The following is an 18,344-nucleotide window of genomic DNA, read 5'->3' on the forward strand; positions in this document are numbered from 1 at the left end:
TTGTAGGCAGATCAGTCAGCAGTGCTGGCAGGTTGGAGGACCATCAGGCAAGAGGAGCAGGCTGGGCAACAAGACAAGTATCCGGGGGCAGCAGCAAGGCAGAGAACAAGCTGGGACCTTGGCAAGGATCACACTCTGGTTGCCCCCTCAAACAAAGCACCATCTGGGCATGTGCTGCAATGCTCTCCATCCCACAGAGGTGGGCTTAAGGCCATGTGTGTATCAGCCCTCCTTGAACTATTCCCATTACAGAGAGATGCCTGGGGACAAAGGGAGTTGCTTCCCTCTTGCACATGGAGATGCTGTCCTTGTCCGGCAGACGGAGGTGTCAGAAAGAGACAGGGGGGTAAAGAGGGGAGGAGTGTAGGGTGAGACAAGGGCTGGATCTAGACACATCAGTTAAATGTACAGTGGCACCTCGGGTGACATACGCTTCAGGTTACAGACCCCACTAACCCAGAAATAGTGCTTCAAGTTAAGATCTTTGCTTCAGGATGAGAACAGAAATTGTGCTCCGGTGGCGCGGCGGCAGCGGGAGGCCCCATTAGCTAAAGTGGTGCTTCAGGTTATGAACAGTTTCAGGTTAAGAACGGACCTCCGGAACGAATTAAGTACTTAACCCGAGGTACCACTGTATTTCAAACTTTGCTTGAAATTGGGTTGGCAAAAACAGAACTCCACAGTGCCTTCTGGTGTCACAGTGTTAGAATGCATAAACAACACATATAAAGCACTTTTTCTTTGCCAACGTAGCTGAGTCCAAGATAGAAGCAGGGTGAGAAGAAGCACCTTCTGCTTGCAAATTCTGCATCCCTCCCATCTTTTCCCACAGCCTAAAAAGAAAGGTGGGTAAATATTGAATTGTCAACTTGAAAGGAGAAGCCTGTCACTTTGTTCTAACCTCTGAATGGGAGGAACTCAGAAGGACCTCTGAATGGGAGGAACTCTTTTTTCTGGGCTACTTCTTTGTACCAGGAAGCCCGTCTAAAGAAGATGGGGAGACATTCTGCCACCAAGGTGTTTTTCACCTCCCCATAGGAGGCTATGCTGCTTCATGCTTGCCTCTCCGTAGACAGTAACAGATATTTCGCAGAAGGTGGTATCATTCTGTTTCAGTGTACACCTCAGTGGGACCACTTAATCCCACGTTTTGCATATCCCATTGTCCAGCTCTCCCTCTTAATTAAATTAAGCTGGTGCGGTGAACTTTTCAGCTGTCAGGAGAGGCTTTTGAAGCTATTCAGAGAACAAGATAAGCCAGCAACAGCACTTCTCTTCTATCCAGAGTCACTTGACCTTGGTCGGGGGATGCTGCGCCCGTCCCCTGCCCCAGTGCTCACGGTTCTCTAGAGCACAAAGGCATCACTTGGGAATGGCTAAACTAGACCAGCTGAGCACTGTACACTTTTTGTGGAGGCTTCTTCCTCTTCAGATTCAGATTGTAAGTGTGAGGTGCGGGGCACTTCCACACAGTCAGGCAGTTCTCCAGCCAGGTGAGGTTTCGCTTCACCCCTTACGTGTTTTCTGTATTCCACCTTCCTCTGTTTCCCAAGAGAGCCCTCTATAGCAGTGGTTGGGCAGCTCCGGCCCATGGGCTAAGGTTCCCAGATGTCCCCGTTTCCCAGGGACATTCCCCGGATTTACAAATCAGTCCCCATACAAAATCCATGGAAGTTGAAAAGTGCCCCCGGGTTCATTGAAAAAAATCTGGTAACCTTACCGTGGGCCCCATCAGGCCTCCTCGTGTGGCCTGTGGAGCACTTTGGCCAGGCTGGGCCACACACCGCTGTCCTACCCCTGACGCATAGCTGTCAAGCGTCCCTTATTTGGCGGGACAGTCCCTTTTCCCAGCGCCATGTCCCGCTGCTGTCCCTTATTGATGATGTCCCTTAAATTAAGCTACTGAAGGTAATGGGGCCCATTCTATGTCCAGCTGTCCTTTGTCAACAACAAATTGTTGCTGGTTTTTTTGTGTTGAATATATGCTATATGGTAATTTATGGACCTAATAGGTATCTAAAGCCATTTGCACGCAACAAAATATGTATTTAACCAAAGTAATTGTTGATCCCTTATTTTGGCTGCTGATCCCTTATTTTTGAGGCTGCTGGTCCCTTATTTTCAAATATGTAAGTTGACAGCTATGCCCTGACGTCATGTAAGATCTGGGTGTCGTGCAGGTAAAGATGTAGCTGTCTGGTCCATCAGGGCTTGCAAAACACCATGCTCATTGCTGTGTTCCAACCTAGAGTCTATGGGTTTCTCTCCAGCCTCTTCTATTTTGATGCCAATCCTGCTCCCCGCTCCCTATTTTAATCTCAAAGGTGGACCCCACCTCGGCTGCATCTGGTTCAGCCCTCTAATGGCCTTCCATCTACGGGCTAAGACCTTTCTGTTTCCAGGGGACTTTGATTGATTGCACCGATGTTTTTTCTATGCCATTGCACTGCTGCATATTTATTTATCTTTAGCTCAGAGCTGGCTGCTGGTCTTTATCTGTGGTGTTCATCGTTGTAGTTTTCGATAAGCTATTGTGCTGTGTTCTGTATATTTTACGGTTTTCTTGTTGGCTGCCTTGGGCATCTAAACATAGAAAGGTGCAATAAGAAGTAAATAGGGAGGGAAGCCACCTTCAGAGCTCATCTCTGGAGTAAGAGAAAACGACCCCACCAAGCAAATCATAGCCCTTAAGAAGGCAGTGCTCCTGCTCTGTTCTTTCGCCGCACCTTTGAAACACTGTGCCAGAAAAGCAGAGAGCATGGCACTAAGGAGGGAGATTATTGATTTTTGCCGTTGGATTAGCATATCTGGCAGATGGAGGCTGTCTAAGAACGGTTCAGAGTGGCATCTGTGAGCTGCCTGATGGGAAGCCCTGAACTTCACACATCAGATGTGGGATTTCAGCAGTGTGTGTGTGTGTGTGTGTGTGTGTGTATAATGCAGCAGTCCAATCCACCGCACCATCAACCAGCTCTGTGCGGCCAAGAATAAACATTTGCCGCTAGCAGAGATTTAAGAGCGCAGATTTTCATTTTGGGCATGGGAGGGGAGGTGCAGGGACGGGGGAAGTTGAATGCAAAATATATTGCGCTATGCAACTGAACATCACTTGGCAGAACCGATAAGCTAAGCTAGATCCTGATATGCATCTGTCTACCTGACAGGCACACTGTGACTGTATTAGCTTAAATCTAATTACTTTTTGAGTAAATTGTGGATAAGCCTGTATTTGTCAAATAAAGCCCAGTCCACAATCCAGTTAGCTGGTTTTGCTCTTTCCTTTCTATTCTTCCTTCAGCCCTGTTTGTGGAGAACTGGATTAGCTGCTGAACTGTTCTTGGGGCCAAGATTACAGCCACACATTGCATGCCTCCAAAAACACTCCTCATGTGAACTGGGGTCTGTTGTTCTCCCTCAGGTAACCCACATCCTGATCAGCCACCCATAATGGCTCCCTTTTGTATACCTCTTAAGATCAGGCATGTCCAAAGTCCATTTCGGGGGCTTAATCTGGCCCTTGTGACAGTTTATTTCCTGGGGTGAAATCATAAAAAAAACCTCAACAACTTCAATCCTAAAAAATGGTTAACAACTGTGGTTGGCCCTCACGGCCCTTCACTTCATCGAATCTGGCCCTCTTCGAAAAAAGTTTGGACATCACTGTCTTAGATGGATTTCTGCCAATATGAGGCCTCTTCCAGGAAGGAGCAGAAGAAGGTGGGCGCTCTTGTGGCTTGCATCTGAGGAAAAGATGACTCCCTGACCCTCTCTAAATCAATGTCCTTCGACCTTGGGTCCCCAGATGTTGTTGGACTACAACTTCCATGAACTGTGACCATTGAGTAAGCTGACTCGGGGTGATAGGCATTGTAGTTCAATGACATCTGGGGACCCAAGGTTGAAGACACTGCTCTGAATGATCCTTCTGTACCTCTTTCCTTCCTTCCTTCCTTCCTTCCTTCCTTCCTTCCTTCCTTCCTTCCTTCCTTCCTCTTTCTTTCTTTCTTTCTTTCTTTCTTTCTTTCTTTCTTTCTTTCTTGAAAATAAATATAAAAGACTGAGGGAGAGCAGCAATATGTTCCAAAAACCTCTCTCCTTCTGCAGTTTTCTCCTAATGTGTTATTGCAATCTGCAGAGGTAGTTTGCAGTTGTATTCTTGAAAAGAAAAGAAAAAACTGACCAGAGATCTAATCTATTAAGGATATAGAACTTCAGTGCAATCTGCTGTGCGTAGCTGTGTTAACACCTGACACTATTAAGCTCCATGCCTTGCATACAATAGACTCCATATAAAATTGCATCACCACTGCAAATAAAGGGCAACAGCCAGTAGCAAAAGAGTCTGAAGTGGATGGAATTCATGTTTAAGGATGCAAAGTAGGAGGCCTTATGGGGAATTGTGGACGCAGCAGACTCTCATCCCCCTAGGAACACCAAGTGCTGATACCTTCCAGATGTTTGGGACCTACAAGCCCATTGGGATTGCACTGGGGTCATTAAAAGTAACCAGAGCTGCCTCGGACCAAGGTTGGTTCATTTCAGTGGAGCTTACATGGCAGACGGCCCTAGAGAGTATTCCCAGATTTTACCCATGTTAATTAGTGGGGCCATTTGGATTTTCCAACCCAGGTGCCAAAATGTTTTCTTCTGCCTTTGGCCATCAGAATCTTCTCTTCTGTCCTATCCATAGAATCTTCTCTTCTGTCCTATCCTATCCTTCTCTTCTCTTCTGTCCTATCCATAGCTGTCAACTCCCCCCCCCCCTTTTTAAGGGAAATTCCCTTATTCCGAATAGGATTCCTCGCAAGAAAAGGGAAAAGTTGACAGCTATGGGCCTGTCCTGCTGCTTTGGAATGGGGCACAGCTGGGGTTCGTTTGGCTCTCCAGGCCTTTACACCCCTCAGTTTTTCCCCCACCCAAATATATCATTCCCAAGAAGACAGTTGGCTGGTTGGTTGGCTATGTCTGCCCAGAACAATTTCCCTGTTCCTCATCCTCATCTTCATCTTCCTGCACCTGGTTTGGGGTCTCTGGTCCTAAGTGACCTTCAGAGCCTCTATTTGAACCTTTCCCTGAAGCCTCTCTCTACGCCCTTCTTCCTTGCCCTCCCATTTCCCCTCCTTCTGCCTGCTCTCTTATATTCAGTCTGATCCCATCTCTCCTGTCCAAGACTTGATGCCAGGTTCTGCCTACATCTGGGCAAGATGTTCAACCCTGGTTTACCTGAGACCTTGGGAGAGTCCCTTCCAGCCAGATAAGGCCATGCTGAGCCATACGCTCTTCGTACAAATCAGCTTCATCTGCCACCAAGCTATCTCTCAGCCTCAGTTCCCTGTCTGTGAAATGGGATCATCGTTTCTTCTGAAGGCAAAGCCACTATATATAATAAAGCAGCCGGTGATTACAAGCGCCGTATACGTGATAGATCACAATAGCCCCTTTGTTTCGGCATCTGGGTCCACTTCCCACACAGTTCGCGTTACGCACGCCAGGCTGCTCTCTGCTGCATTTGTTCTTCCCAGCGGGCAGCTAAAATTGTATTTTATTTTGTGCTGACTGGCGCACTCTTGTCGTTGCCTTTTCCACCAAAGTGCTGACTGTCTCCTTCCTCTTCTTCAGGGAGGCATTTCATTCCCACCTCTCCCCCTTATTTGCAAGGAGGGAAGTCGCTTAATATTCTTTATAAAGTGGCATCCAGTTCAGATAATTTTTGTCCTTTGTGCAGTAAAAATGCAAATCTGTCTGACTTACGTGCAATGGCAAGCATTAATAAGTGATGTTTAAATAGACTGGATTAGCAGTTTTACTGATATATGAACAAGATCCCAGCTCTCTCTCTCCTCCCTCCCTGCCCCTCCTCCCGAATAATTTGCACATGCAAAATCAATTTGAATACAACACACTAAATTCAATTTAGTTTTTGTGTAGGAAATTGCACTTATCGGCCTGAACCATTAAATTTACTGTTTAATATGTACTTTCCAGCTCACTTGGTTAGAATTTCATTGCCCTTTATCTGTATAAATTTAATTAGGCCTGATATCATCAGTATATTATAGAACTAATTAAAGATTTAGATAAGTGTGGAGGGTGTTTCTTTAATGCCCTATAAAGTTCCACTTGGCAAAGGAGGGGATTTTTCCTTCCTGCTTTGCCACAGCACTTTGTGGGAGGCTAAGAGGACCCCGAGTCAGAGAATGCTTTTGGAAGCAACATGCAGCAAGTTTGAAGGTCTTCAACCTGACTCTCTCTTATATTCTTCCTTAATTAACCTGCCGTGTCTAGTTTGGGGTAGGGGAGAATTCATTTATCCATGAAATAAATTCCCTAGGTGAAGAGTGTACACACAGTATGACTTCTGCTGTTTGCTGACTCACTGGATCTCCCCAGGTTGCTTATCCCATCATAAGGTAAAGGTAAAGGGACCCCTGACCGTTAGGTTCAGTCGCGGACGACTCTGGGGTTGCGGCGCTCATCTCGCTTTATTGGCCGAGGGAGCCGGCGTACAGCTTCCGGGTTATGTGGCCAGCATGACTAAGCCGCTTCTGGCGAACCAGAGCAGCGCACGGAAACGCCGTTTACCTTCCCGCCAGAGCGGTACCTATTTATCTACTTGCACTTCGACGTGCTTTTGAACTGCTAGGTTGGCAGGAGCAGGGACCGAGCAACGGGAGCTCACCCCATTGCGGGAATTCGAACCGCCAACCTTCTGATCGGCAAGCCCTAGGCTCAGTGGTTTAACCCACAGCGCCACCCGCGTCCCTATCCCATCATAGCTGGCCACTTAGTCATGTGATATCCCTTGGCCAGGCATTTCCTGCATGTTAGATGGGCTTTGTCTTTGCAGGAATGGCAATGAGTGCCTGTTTGGAAACTATGGCTGGCTCGGAACGATTGATGAGGGCTGGTTATTTGTGGCATGCTTTTTAACCTGCATTGTCTCCTGGTGGGTTGCCAAACCCCATTCAAAGTTCTGGTTATCACCTTCAAAGTCAGGTCCATTTTGGATCCAGTATGTCTGAAAGACCAGCTGCTCCAGCATGATTCTTCCTACCCACTTTACCACAGTGTACAGTGGTACCTCGGGTTAAGTACTTAATTAGTTCCGGAGGTCCGTTCTTAACCTGAAACTGTTCTTAACCTGAAGCACCACTTTAGCTAATGGGGCCTCCAGCTGCCGCCGCGCCACTGGAGCACGATTTCTGTTCTCATCCTGAAGCAAAGTTCTTAACCCTAGGTACTATTTCTGGGTTACTGGAGTCTGTAACCTGAAGCATCAGTAACCTGAAATGTATGTAACCCGAGGTACCACTGTATTCGTGTCTGCATGCATTACTCATCTGCAGAACCCAGAGAAGTGTGAATTGTGAAGAATGGCAGCTTTGTGGTTTGTGTATTGTTTTGAAAGTATGAATTTGGTAGGTTCACTTTTAAATGCACGCTGAGTGGATTTATTTCTATCCAATCCCTACTTGGCATCTTGCTTTAGCCCCTTCTCTGTAGCCTTCAGGACCGCTAAAACTGTTTCATTCAGGTGGGCTGTTGGTGCTGTCTGATCTGTGGAGTTTGTTTATGATGCTGCATTTTTTATTAAGTTAGTTGTTCGTTTTCAATTAATTTTACTGCTCAGGTTCTGTTATGTTTGTGAGCTTCTGCAATGATTCCTGTGCTTTGGGCCTCTTCACTGTGCAATTTCTGGCTGTGGGCCTAATTAAAGGTCAATCCAGCCCATTGCCTGTTGTCTTTTTCCTGCCCTGACACTGGAGACCAGATCAGAGACACGTCTGGACTCTGCAGCAACAGATCCCTCAACTTCCTTCCCATTCAGAAGTAATAGTGCCACTGTATTCTGCTCTGGTCAGACCTCACCTGGAGTACTGTGTCCAGTTCTGGGCACCACAGTTCAAGAAGGACACTGACAAACTGGAACGTGTCCAGAGGAGGGCAACCAAAATGGTCAAAGCCCTGGAAACGATGCCCTATGAGGAACGGCAAAGGGAGCTAGGCATGTTTAGCCTGGAGAAGAGGAGGTTAAAGGGTGATATGATAGCCATGTTCAAATATATAAAAGGATGTCACATAGAGGAGGGAGAAAGGTTGTTTTCTGCTGCTCCAGAGAAGCGGACACGGAGCAATGGATCCAAACTACAAGAAAGAAGATTCCACCTAAACATTAGGAAGAACTTCCTGACAGTAAGAGCTGTTTGACAGTGGAATTTGCTGCCAAGGAGTGTGGTGGAGTCTCCTTCTTTGGAGGTCTTTAAGCAGAGGCTTGACAACCATATGTCAGGAGTGCTCTGATGGTGTTTCCTGCTTGGCAGGGGGTTGGACTCGATGGCCCTTGTGGTCTCTTCCAACTCTATGATTCTATGATTCATACAAATGGAGTCTTGAACCAGAAACACACCTTTAAAAAATAAAATAATGAAATATTGGTGCAATTCTTAAAAGCCTCTTTTTTTTCTGGGAAAGCTCTGTGGGGAGAAGCAATCCTATCTTGAACTGCCTGCCTTGAAGGAAAGTCCCTAGATATTTAAAAATAATAATAATCTCAGTGGAAAGGCAGCCAAGATGAAACAATCTCCCATGAGTGCCATCAATACTTTTCTCCATTTAAATGCTAATTTTCACCTCTAACCCTGGCTAGCCTGCATAAACAAAACAAAAGAAAACAAAATGTTTCAAGGGGTAGTCAGGGGAAATTCCTGATTGAATCCTGATCTGGATAAGATTTGATTTCTTCTCAAGATGGTGGCCGGGGGGGGGGGGGAGAGGGGGGCTTTGCATTTAATTTGAAGGAGGCAGCTCCTCAAACGTTCCTGAATCCGTCTGCGGAAAGTAGCTTGCTTCCTTTGCCTTTCCCATGCCAGCCTCCTCTCTGCTTATATCCCCTTTTGGTCTCTCTCTCCCTCCCCACCCCATGTACCCCCTTAGGATGAAGAATTTCTTTGGGGCAGAATTTCTTTCCCTCTTACTCTCCTCCTTGCTTTCTATGTACATTGATGGTGCCAGATAAATAAACAACAGTAGTAGAGGTTCTGTGTAGGAACTGGAATGGAAGTTGCTTGTCGATCGTGTCCTTATTGCATATAAACAGATTGTCTTCCACCGAGTCCTGGCATTGGTCCATCTAGACCAGAATTTTCTCTGGCTGTCAATGGTTCTACAAGGTATGAAGCAAAGGCTTTTCTCATTGTCTCCTTCCTGATCCTTTTAAGCAGGGCTGATTTCAGACTGGAGAAGCACTATGTGTTTACAATAAAGGTAAAGGGACCCCTGACCATTAGGTCCAGTCATGACCGACTCTGGGGTTGCGGCGCTCATCTCGCTTTATTGGCCAAAGGAGCCGGCGTACAGCTCATGTGGCCAGCAGGACTAAGCCGCTTCAGGCGAACCAGAGCAGCGCACGGAAATGCTGTTTACTTTCCTGCCAGAGCGGTACCTATTTATCTACTTGCACTCTGACGTGCTTTCAAACTGCTAGGTTGGCAGGAGCAGGGACCGAGCAATGGGAGCTCACCCCGTCGCGGGGATTTGAACCGCCGACCTTCTGATCGGCAAGTGCTAGGCTCTGTAGTTTAACCCACAGTGCCACCCACATCCCTGTGTTTACAATACAGTGGTGCCTCGCAAGACGAAAAGAATCCGTTCCGGGAGTCTCTTCATCTAGCGGTTTTTTCATCTTGCGAAGCAACCCTATTAGCGGATTAGCGCTATTAGCGGTTTCGCGGCTATTAGCGGCTATTAAAGGCTTAAGGGATTAGCGGATTAGCTGCTAAAAGGCTATTAGCAGTTTAGTGCCTTAGAAAAAGGGGGTGGGGAGAGGAAAAAAATCGCAGGAACTCGCAAGACATTTTCGTCTTGCGAAGCAAGCCCATAGCAAATTCGTTTTGCGAAGCACCTCCAAAACGGAAAACCCTTTTGTCTAGCGGGTTTTCCGTCTTGCGAGGCATTCGTCTTGTGGGGCACCACTGTACTTCTCAGTTATTTGGAGGCCACCAACCGCACAAGAGCATGGCAGTCACTACCCTCTAATATTGTCCAATGCTTCCTTCCCACCCCCCTCCACAAGCTGCATCAGTGTCCTCATTGGCTCTCTGACCCCAAATGATTGGCCACATTCAGTGCCACTCTCCTTTTGGGGGACCTAAATGATGTAAACTCAGATGGCAGTCAGCTAGACCCTTGGCTGCTGCTGTTTTCAGGGTCATTTGGGGTCAATAAGGCCTTGGGTTTGCACTCCGTTCCTGGAATTGCCATTGGTCCCATGTTACAGGCGAATGCACCAACCAGAGTGAGTTAGGAAGTGAGTGAGCTGGAAGGAACCCCTTTTCAGACATGCTTGTTTGTACATTCAAGTTTTCGTTGTGGGGAGAATCTAAACTTTGATCTCTCACCTGCAGTCTGCAAATGCACTCATGGGAAAAAGAAAGGGCACCCTCTTTGAATTCTGTGGTTTTTACATATGAAGACATAACAACAATCATCTGTTCCTTAGCAGGTCTTAAAATTAGGTAAATACAACCTCAGATGAACAACACATGGCATATTACCCTGTGTCATGATTTATTTAACAGAAGTAAAGCCAGAATAGAAAAGTCATGTGTGAAAAATAAGTACACCTTATGATTCAATAGCTTGTAGAACTACCTTTAGCAGCAATAACATGAAGTAATTATTTTCTGTAGGACTTTATCTGTCTCTCACATTGTTGTGGATGAATTTTGGCCCATTCTTCTTTACAACGTTGCTTCAGTTCATTGAGGTTTGCTGGCACAGCTCTCTTAAGATCCCACACAGCATTTCAATTGGGTTGAGGTCTGGATTTTGAGTGGGCCATTGCAACACCTTGATTCTGGGTTTTTTCAGTCATTTCTTTGTAGATTTGCTGGTGTGCTTGGGATCCTTCTCCTGTTGCATGACCCAGTTTCGGCCAAGTGTCAGCTGTTGGGCAAATGGCCAAACATTTGTCTGTAGGAGTTCATGGTTGATTCAATGCCTGCAAGGTTCCCAGGTCCTGTGGCTGCAAAACAACCCCAAATCTTCACCCTTCCACCATTGTGCTTGACAGTTGGGATGAGGTGCTTGTTCTGGTTTCCTGTGTTTGGTTTTTGCTAAACGTGGCACTGCATTATGGCCAAACATCTCCACTTTGGTCTCATCTTCCCAAAGGACATTGTTCTAGAAGACGTTTGTTCAGATGCGACTTTGCAAACCAAAGCTATGCTGCCATGTTCTTTTTAGAGAGACGAGGCTTTCTCCTGGAAACCCTTCCAAACAAACCATGCCTGTTTGGTCTTTTTCTAATTGTGCTGTCACAAAGTTTAACATTTAACATGTTAACTGAGGCCTATAGAGCCTGAGATGTAACTCTGGGGTTTTCTGCAATTTCTCTGAGCATTGCACGGTCTGACCTTGGGGTGAGTTCACTGGGACGTCCCCTCCTGAGAAGATTGGCAGCTGTCTTGAATGTTTTCCACTTTTGAATAATCTTTCTCAGTGTAGAATGATGGACTTAAAATTGGTTGGAGATTACCTTAGAATCCTGTTTCTTGGGAGGCAGCACTTGCTTCTCTAAGAGCATTGTGTCGTCTTTCCTTCTTTGCATTGTGTTAAAACACACCTGAATGCTCCAGACCAGCAAACTGATAAAACTTCGGCTTTTATAGAGGTGGGCACATTTGCTGATGATCAATTAAGCAAGGGCATTTGATTAGCAGCCCCTGTCTGCTACTTAGCCTCTTAATTCCTACGGGAGCAGTAAGGGTGTACTTAGTTTTTCACACTTGATTTCTCCATCGGCTTAAATAAATCATGACACGATGTAATATGTCATGTGTTGTTGTTCACCTGAGGTTGTATTTACCTAATTTTACGACCTGCTAGGGAACAAATGATTGCTATTATGTCCTGAAAAGTAAAACCACAGAATTCAAAGAGGGTCACTTTCTTTTTCACATGATTGTAGGTGCACCATGTGATTTTCCTGTTTGGAGGGGCTTGTTGGCTCCCCAGAAGCTTAGAATGAAGCACCTAGACCAGAAAATGCAGTGTGTGTGTGTGTGTGTGTGTGTGTGTATGTGTTCCTGATGATTTAAAAGTTGTGCTGCCAGGCAGAATGCCTCTCTCTAGCCTCTCCTAAAAAAATCAAACAAAACATTTCTTATGGCTGGAAGCAAAAACTATGAAAAGGGAACAAAGGCTAATCAAGAGGCGAATTCTTCTCCCTCTCTCTCTCTTTCATATTTCATTATTTGATAACATCAGGAGAGCAGGCCTATCAAAATTGCTTTGGCAAAGGCAAACAGGAAGCACGCCTGATCAATATTTATTAATACTTTTCAAAGACAGGGGAGGCAAACCTTGAGCTGAGCGGCTAATCGAGTGAGTAATTCCACATGCGTAGGCCGGCTGGCCAAAGGCAACACCAGGCCAAACAAGGCAGTGGTTTTAATTGCAACCAATTAAAAATACAGGTTTCTCTCTCCCCAGCCCCCGCACCACTGCCTTTATATTAATTGTTTTTTTTAATTAGAAAATAATCTGATTCTCTAAGGAGTGGCAAGTAACTCCTGGAAGCAGTGAGTTCTGGATTCTGGTCAGAATGTCCTTTTGCAACTTCAGCCATTCGGCCTCCTGTGGATGGAGTTTGTGGGCTCATCCAGTCTTCTACTTGTCCTGCGACCTTCCCCTGGGAGAACCCAATTTCTGCCGCTGAATCAGAGCAACCTCAATTGGGTTTTCTGCAGATTGCCGTTTGCTGCGATTCAGCACAAAAGAGCAGGTTCTCCCAGGGAAAGTGGAGGGGCAAACAGAAAAGAATTCGGACCCGTGCCTAGAAAACATGGGACAAGCAGAAAACCACTCAAATCTTGCTTTCTAGGCACAGAACAAGTGGAAGCATGGATGAGCCCTCTGTCTACTCAATACAGTATCAGATCGTGGCCTCCTCATTTCAAATAGGCTGGGTTGCACTGGCTGAGTGGGAGAAGGTAGGCATAGACTAAGCGCCTGTCCACCTAGCGCAGTGTTGCGTACACTGACTGGCAGCGGCTGCCCTGAGTTTCAGATGGAGGACATTCCCAGTCCTACCTGGAAATGCCAGGGATTGAACCAGGGACCTTGTGCATGCAAAATAGACCCGCCACCATTGGGCTACAGCCCTTCCACTAGGACAGCTCTTCCTCTGGAGGCAGATAATAGTTCTTGAAAATGACTTTCATCCATTCTAGTCCCAGAACCACTTTGAACCCTAACCTCCTACACAGGACTCGTTTTAATTTTCTTTCTTATTTTAATCTATTACCTTTTATAAGTCTCCATTTCCCCCTTTTTTATTTTCTAACTGTCAGTGTGATTCCTGTTTGGTCAGCTGACAGCATGTTGGTGTTGTTGTCATTTAGTCGTGTCCGACTCTTCTTGACCCCATGGTCCAGAGCACGCCAGGCACTTCTGTCTTCCACTGCCTCCCGCAGTTTGGTCAGACTCATGTTTGTAGCTTCGAAGACACTATCCAACCATCTTGTCCTCTGTCGTCCCCTTCTCCTTGTGCCCTCCATCTTTCCCAACATCAGAGTCCTTTCCAGGGAGTCTTCTCTTCTCATGAGGTGGTCACAGTATTGGAGCCTCCACTTCAGGATCTGTCCTTCCAGTGAGCACTCAGGGCTGATTTCCTTCAGAATGGATCGGTTTGATCTTCTTGCAGTCCATGGGACTCTCAAGAGTCTCCTCCAACACCGTAATTCAAAAGCATCAATTCTTCAGCTATCAGCCTTCTTTATAGTCCAGCTCTCACTTCCATACATCATTACTGGGAAAACTATAGCTTTAACTATACAGACCTTTGTTGGCAAGGTGATGTCTCTGCTTTTTAAAATGCTGTCTAGGTTTGTCATTGTTTTTCTCCCAAGACGCAGGCGCCTTTTAATTTTGTGGCTGCTGTCACCATCTGCAGTGATCATGGAGCCCAAGAAAGTAAAATCTCTCACTGCCCCCATTTGCTGAAGTGAACGTGGAACTTTCTTCTTTGCATTGCAGGCAATACTATGAGATGCTGTACAACACCGCAGACGAGTTGCTGAATCTGGTGGTGGATCAAGGGGTGAAATACACTGAGCTGGAGTACATCTATGCCCTGAGCTTATTGCACCGCAGCCAGACCGGCGTTGGGGACCAAACCACCCAGAACATGAGGCTCCAGCGCCTGAAAGAGATAATCTGTGAGCAGGCAGCTATCAAGCAAGCCACCAAGGACAAGAAAATCACCACTGTTTAATTGATGCCATTGTGGGAGGGCGGTTAGCCAGAGAAGCTTCATGCTTGCTTGCAGCCAACAAGAATTGCATTGTTTTGGGCGTTGCATTGTTAAAGCGGGGTGTCTGTTTGATATTTGGGTCTATGCCCTTTTCATGAAAATATTATCCATTGGGTTTTTCGGGTGGGTGTGGGTTAGAGGCCAGTTATGTGGCAAGATGCGATTAAGAAATGTCACCATGATGAAATTGAATGCAAATTGGATTTAGCTGGGCATGAGGGAGGGGAGTAGAAAAAGGAGGGGTACCTGTTGTTCACTTGATCTAGTTGGATCTACAGCATTGAGAAAGACTGATAAGTAATTTTTAACTAAAATTCAATTCTAGCTGTCAAAATGAGAGGGACGGACGTAGTTGAGATTCCTGCCCCCTTCCTATCAAGTGGTTTTTGATTGTGCCAGTACTATCATGATATACAGCTGCCCTTATTTCCAAGATTCTCCTTTTCCCAGGTAAGCTGCAGATGAAGCTTGTCCACCATCTTGAATAGCATTTAACTGGTTTGTATGGGAAGGGGAGAGAGAGTGCCAGGTGCCACATGGCTCCACTGCTTTGGATTTATACCATTTCCCGTGGTATACAGCCGGTTGCCTGTATCATTTAGCCAAGCAGTGAGGAAAAGTTTGTCACTCCTTTCCCCCCGGTATTTCAGTTGGTTGTGGAAATATTCTCTGCACCACTCAGCACTCGACCAGCTCAGTAAATGCTTACATGCTTACTCTGTGGTACGTTACCACTTGATTAATAGAGAAGACCATTTGCCATCCGTAACCAATATCACTGGGTCTCCCTGGAGATGCTGGCTCTAAATCCGCAAAGCTCATTAGCTATCTAATTGGGGATCATTGGTTTCTTCCAAGGTTTTTCTCTCTAGTTCAAAAGCGGAAGTTGGGTTGTTACAACTTTCTTCAGTGGCTGCAACTCAAGGACACTTCTTGCATTACAGCAAGCCTGGGAGGTTGTGTTTGCTCATGCAGAACATATTTGATCCATGTAGCCCATAGGTAGCTAGTACTGCAAGGGAAGGGGTCTGCCACCTTTCTTGGCAGAGGTGGCTATAGGACCAGGGTGTGGTCAGCAGGGCAGACTCCAAGCTGTCATTGCAAGAATATCAGTTTGCTGTCCTTCAGGCTTCAGGTTGAGCACAACCAGGTCAAAGATGATGTCTGAAAGTTGCCGAGTAACCTTTCTGTAAAAGTTTAGCACATCGCTGCCACAGCTAGCTCAGATCTGTTCCTAATAATGACGAGGTTTGCAGATCACATGAAACCATAGTTAAACATAAACTGTGGTTTGCTGTGAATGAACAGCATGCTGGTCCACGCTGCTCAGAAGTCCACTTTCGTCCATCCGTCTGTCCCCCGGTTCCTTCTGTTGCTGCACCAAAGAGGAAAGAAACCCGTGTCTTGCTTTGCTTTTTGTGTGAACCAGCACTTGTGGTATGCTTCTCACCAAACAAACCACAAATGGAAGCCATTCTCTCGCTAGACTTACCACTCATGGTTTGCTTAAGAGAAACAAACCACAAATGCTAGTTTACACGTAAACCACAGCCAGCCTTTGGTCCCCCCCACCCCAGTGCGACAGCCACAGGAGCAAAGACTTTTGAACAGCTTGCACCCAAATGCTGCTCATTCATACCAAACCATGGGTTTCCTTAATCTATGGTTTTGTGTGTTTTCCAAACGGTGGGTGGGCCAACGTCACATTCTGGCCGTTGACTTAGGTCAGCCAGCTCCATAGACACCTCCCTTCCCTTCATCTTGGAAAGCCTAGAAATATTGTCTGCTTCTCTATAACCTTTATTGAAAGGGTGTCAGGTCAGAGGGGAGGGGCGATACAACTCTGACACTGTCGGTTTTGCCCTTCACTGCAGGACAGGCTGTATTCTTTCCTCTTCGCACAAGATTGCACACTCCCTTTGCCTACAGCTTGAAGTAGAAGTTGCCCTCTCTGAGCCGGTTCTTTTCCCTTGCTGCTTACGTTGCTTTCCTCTTGGTTCGACTGGAAAATTAAAGGATAATTTTGGAGCCCTTAATTACTGTATAGTGGTTTGCTTGGATGCACTGGCACTCTCCAAGGCTTATTCAGCAACTTCCGTGCAGCGATTTTTAAGGAGGTTGCAAGTCAGGCTTTGAATTCCCTGAGGAGGTCAGACTTTCCCCGCCATCCTATAAACAGCAACATTTCAGGCATGAAGAGGAGATACACTTAACTAAGGTCACAGGAACCCAGGAGGTCCCCTGGGAGATACTGCCGTGCCTGTTCAAAATGGCTCTGGGCTGTTGATGTCTTAGTGGTGAAACTTAAGAACAGCTTTCACCAGCTCGCTCCAAACTTCAACATTTTCCCTAACCCTGCCTGCAAGTAGCATGTGGAAGAAACCCATAAAAAAGCATTTGAGTTCTTAATGCACAGGAGAATAACGCAGAATAGGGTTTGGCCAAAGACAGTGAAATCAGATCTTACAAGGGAAATGCAGAGTTTCCAGCCCCATATTTCCCTTCTGATGCTAATGGGATGAGCAGATGCTTGCGATACAGGGTTGGCAAGATGGGTGGATGACTATTCTCACCTTCAAGCACCTTCAAGCTTATCTCCAGCTGGAAAACCTGAAGTTAGTTGTTTTGGGGGGGAATTGTCCAGGGGGGGAATATCTGTGGTAGGTGGAAAGGAACCAGCAGGTGCAGGAGGAGGAGTTAAGCACCTCCATCCCCTGTAAGTGACCTACCCCCACCTGCATCCTTCCATTCCTGTTAACTCAGCACAAGCAAATGCAGTCAAGGAGGACTACTGCCCAGGTCTGCATAGGGTGCCAGAAGCAGAAGCCAGTGAAATGAAGGAAGACACAAGGTGCTTTTTCCTCCAGTCCTTGGTATGCACACAACCCTAGTTCCATGAGAGTTTCTCCCTCGAGATGCTGTTGGCACTGGATCACACCATGAAGAATAAAAGTACTTGGGCTGGGGAGAGGGAGGGTGATGGGAACTGAAAAGATCCTTTTGTGTATGATCTGAGACAAATTAATAGGCGGCACTTGCGCATATTCTATATTGGTTTTTGCTATTAAATATTAACACATGTATACACCCTGCTTTGAGCTTAATTTGTTCTTTGAGCCGCATCCCAAACATAAAGGCCTCCCAAACATCGGAAAGAGGCAAGCCTCCAGGAAAAAGGAAATTATGCAGTAGGCAGATGTAGCCTCTTACAAACTGGTGCATGGGTTATAATCAGGAGGACTCTCTCTGCTGCCTTCCTATTCGACACAATCTAGAAATATTTGCTGAGAGACCTAGTCTGTGATGACGGTGTACCAGCCAGACGTAGTGAGAAGCAGCTTTGGCTATTAGAAAGCCCAATTTCAGGTTCATCCAAGAACAAGCAAGGGCGACTTTCTAATAGAGCGGCTGATGATTTGCCAAAGGTATTTTGCTGCACAGCTCAGCGGAGGAAATTGCAAATGCTCGCGCGTCCAAAACCCTAACAAGCCAATCTTCCCCCTTGATTGCCACTTGCTCCTACGCCTAACAGAGTGAACTGTGAACACTGATGCAATGAACATCCTCATAAATTGCCGCTGATGAAAAACAAATTTGATGATTACGGCTGGGCAATAAGCGGCCTGAATTGTGTTTATTACTGCCTCCTCCTCCACCCCCGGCTCAGTTGGATAGATGAAAGCAGCAAGAGACGGGAGGAAGGCAAAACATGGCCCCGCGATCACAGTTATTAAGCCCGCCTCTGCTCACTGGGGGTCTGGATGTGGACATCCACGTTCACGTCTCTGCTCAGCCATAAAAGCTTATTGCGAGCCAATTACATACAAGACAGGGGCTCTGTGATTTTATCTCCCAATGTTTCTCTCTTTCCCTAAAAGCTGCTACTTGGGTGAGGGCCACAGGATAGGATGCTTAAAGACACCCCCCCCCCAATTCCATTATGCAGCTCACATCCACGCACAGTGCCAATTTGCCATGATTCTGTTTGAATCTCCTGCACCTTGCATTGCTTGGCCCCGGGTGCATGTGG

At 46.4% G+C, this 18,344-nt stretch overlaps 1 protein-coding gene across 1 annotated transcript in view; it reads left to right on the plus strand.

Moving 5' to 3' along the window:
* Nucleotides 1-17,399, plus strand: part of EXOC4 (exocyst complex component 4) — a 353,124-nt gene extending 335,725 nt beyond the window's left edge. Inside the window, exon 18 of the mRNA XM_083401900.1 lies at nucleotides 14,038-17,399. Coding sequence (XP_083258026.1) covers nucleotides 14,038-14,275 — 238 coding nt within the window. The 3' untranslated portion in view covers nucleotides 14,276-17,399. The remainder of the gene's footprint in view (nucleotides 1-14,037) is intronic.
* The last annotated feature ends 945 nt before the right edge of the window (nucleotides 17,400-18,344 follow it).

The sequence above is a fragment of the Podarcis tiliguerta genome (assembly GCF_965153285.1).
Source record: "Podarcis tiliguerta genome assembly, chromosome: 10".
Taxonomy (NCBI): domain Eukaryota; kingdom Metazoa; phylum Chordata; class Lepidosauria; order Squamata; family Lacertidae; genus Podarcis; species Podarcis tiliguerta.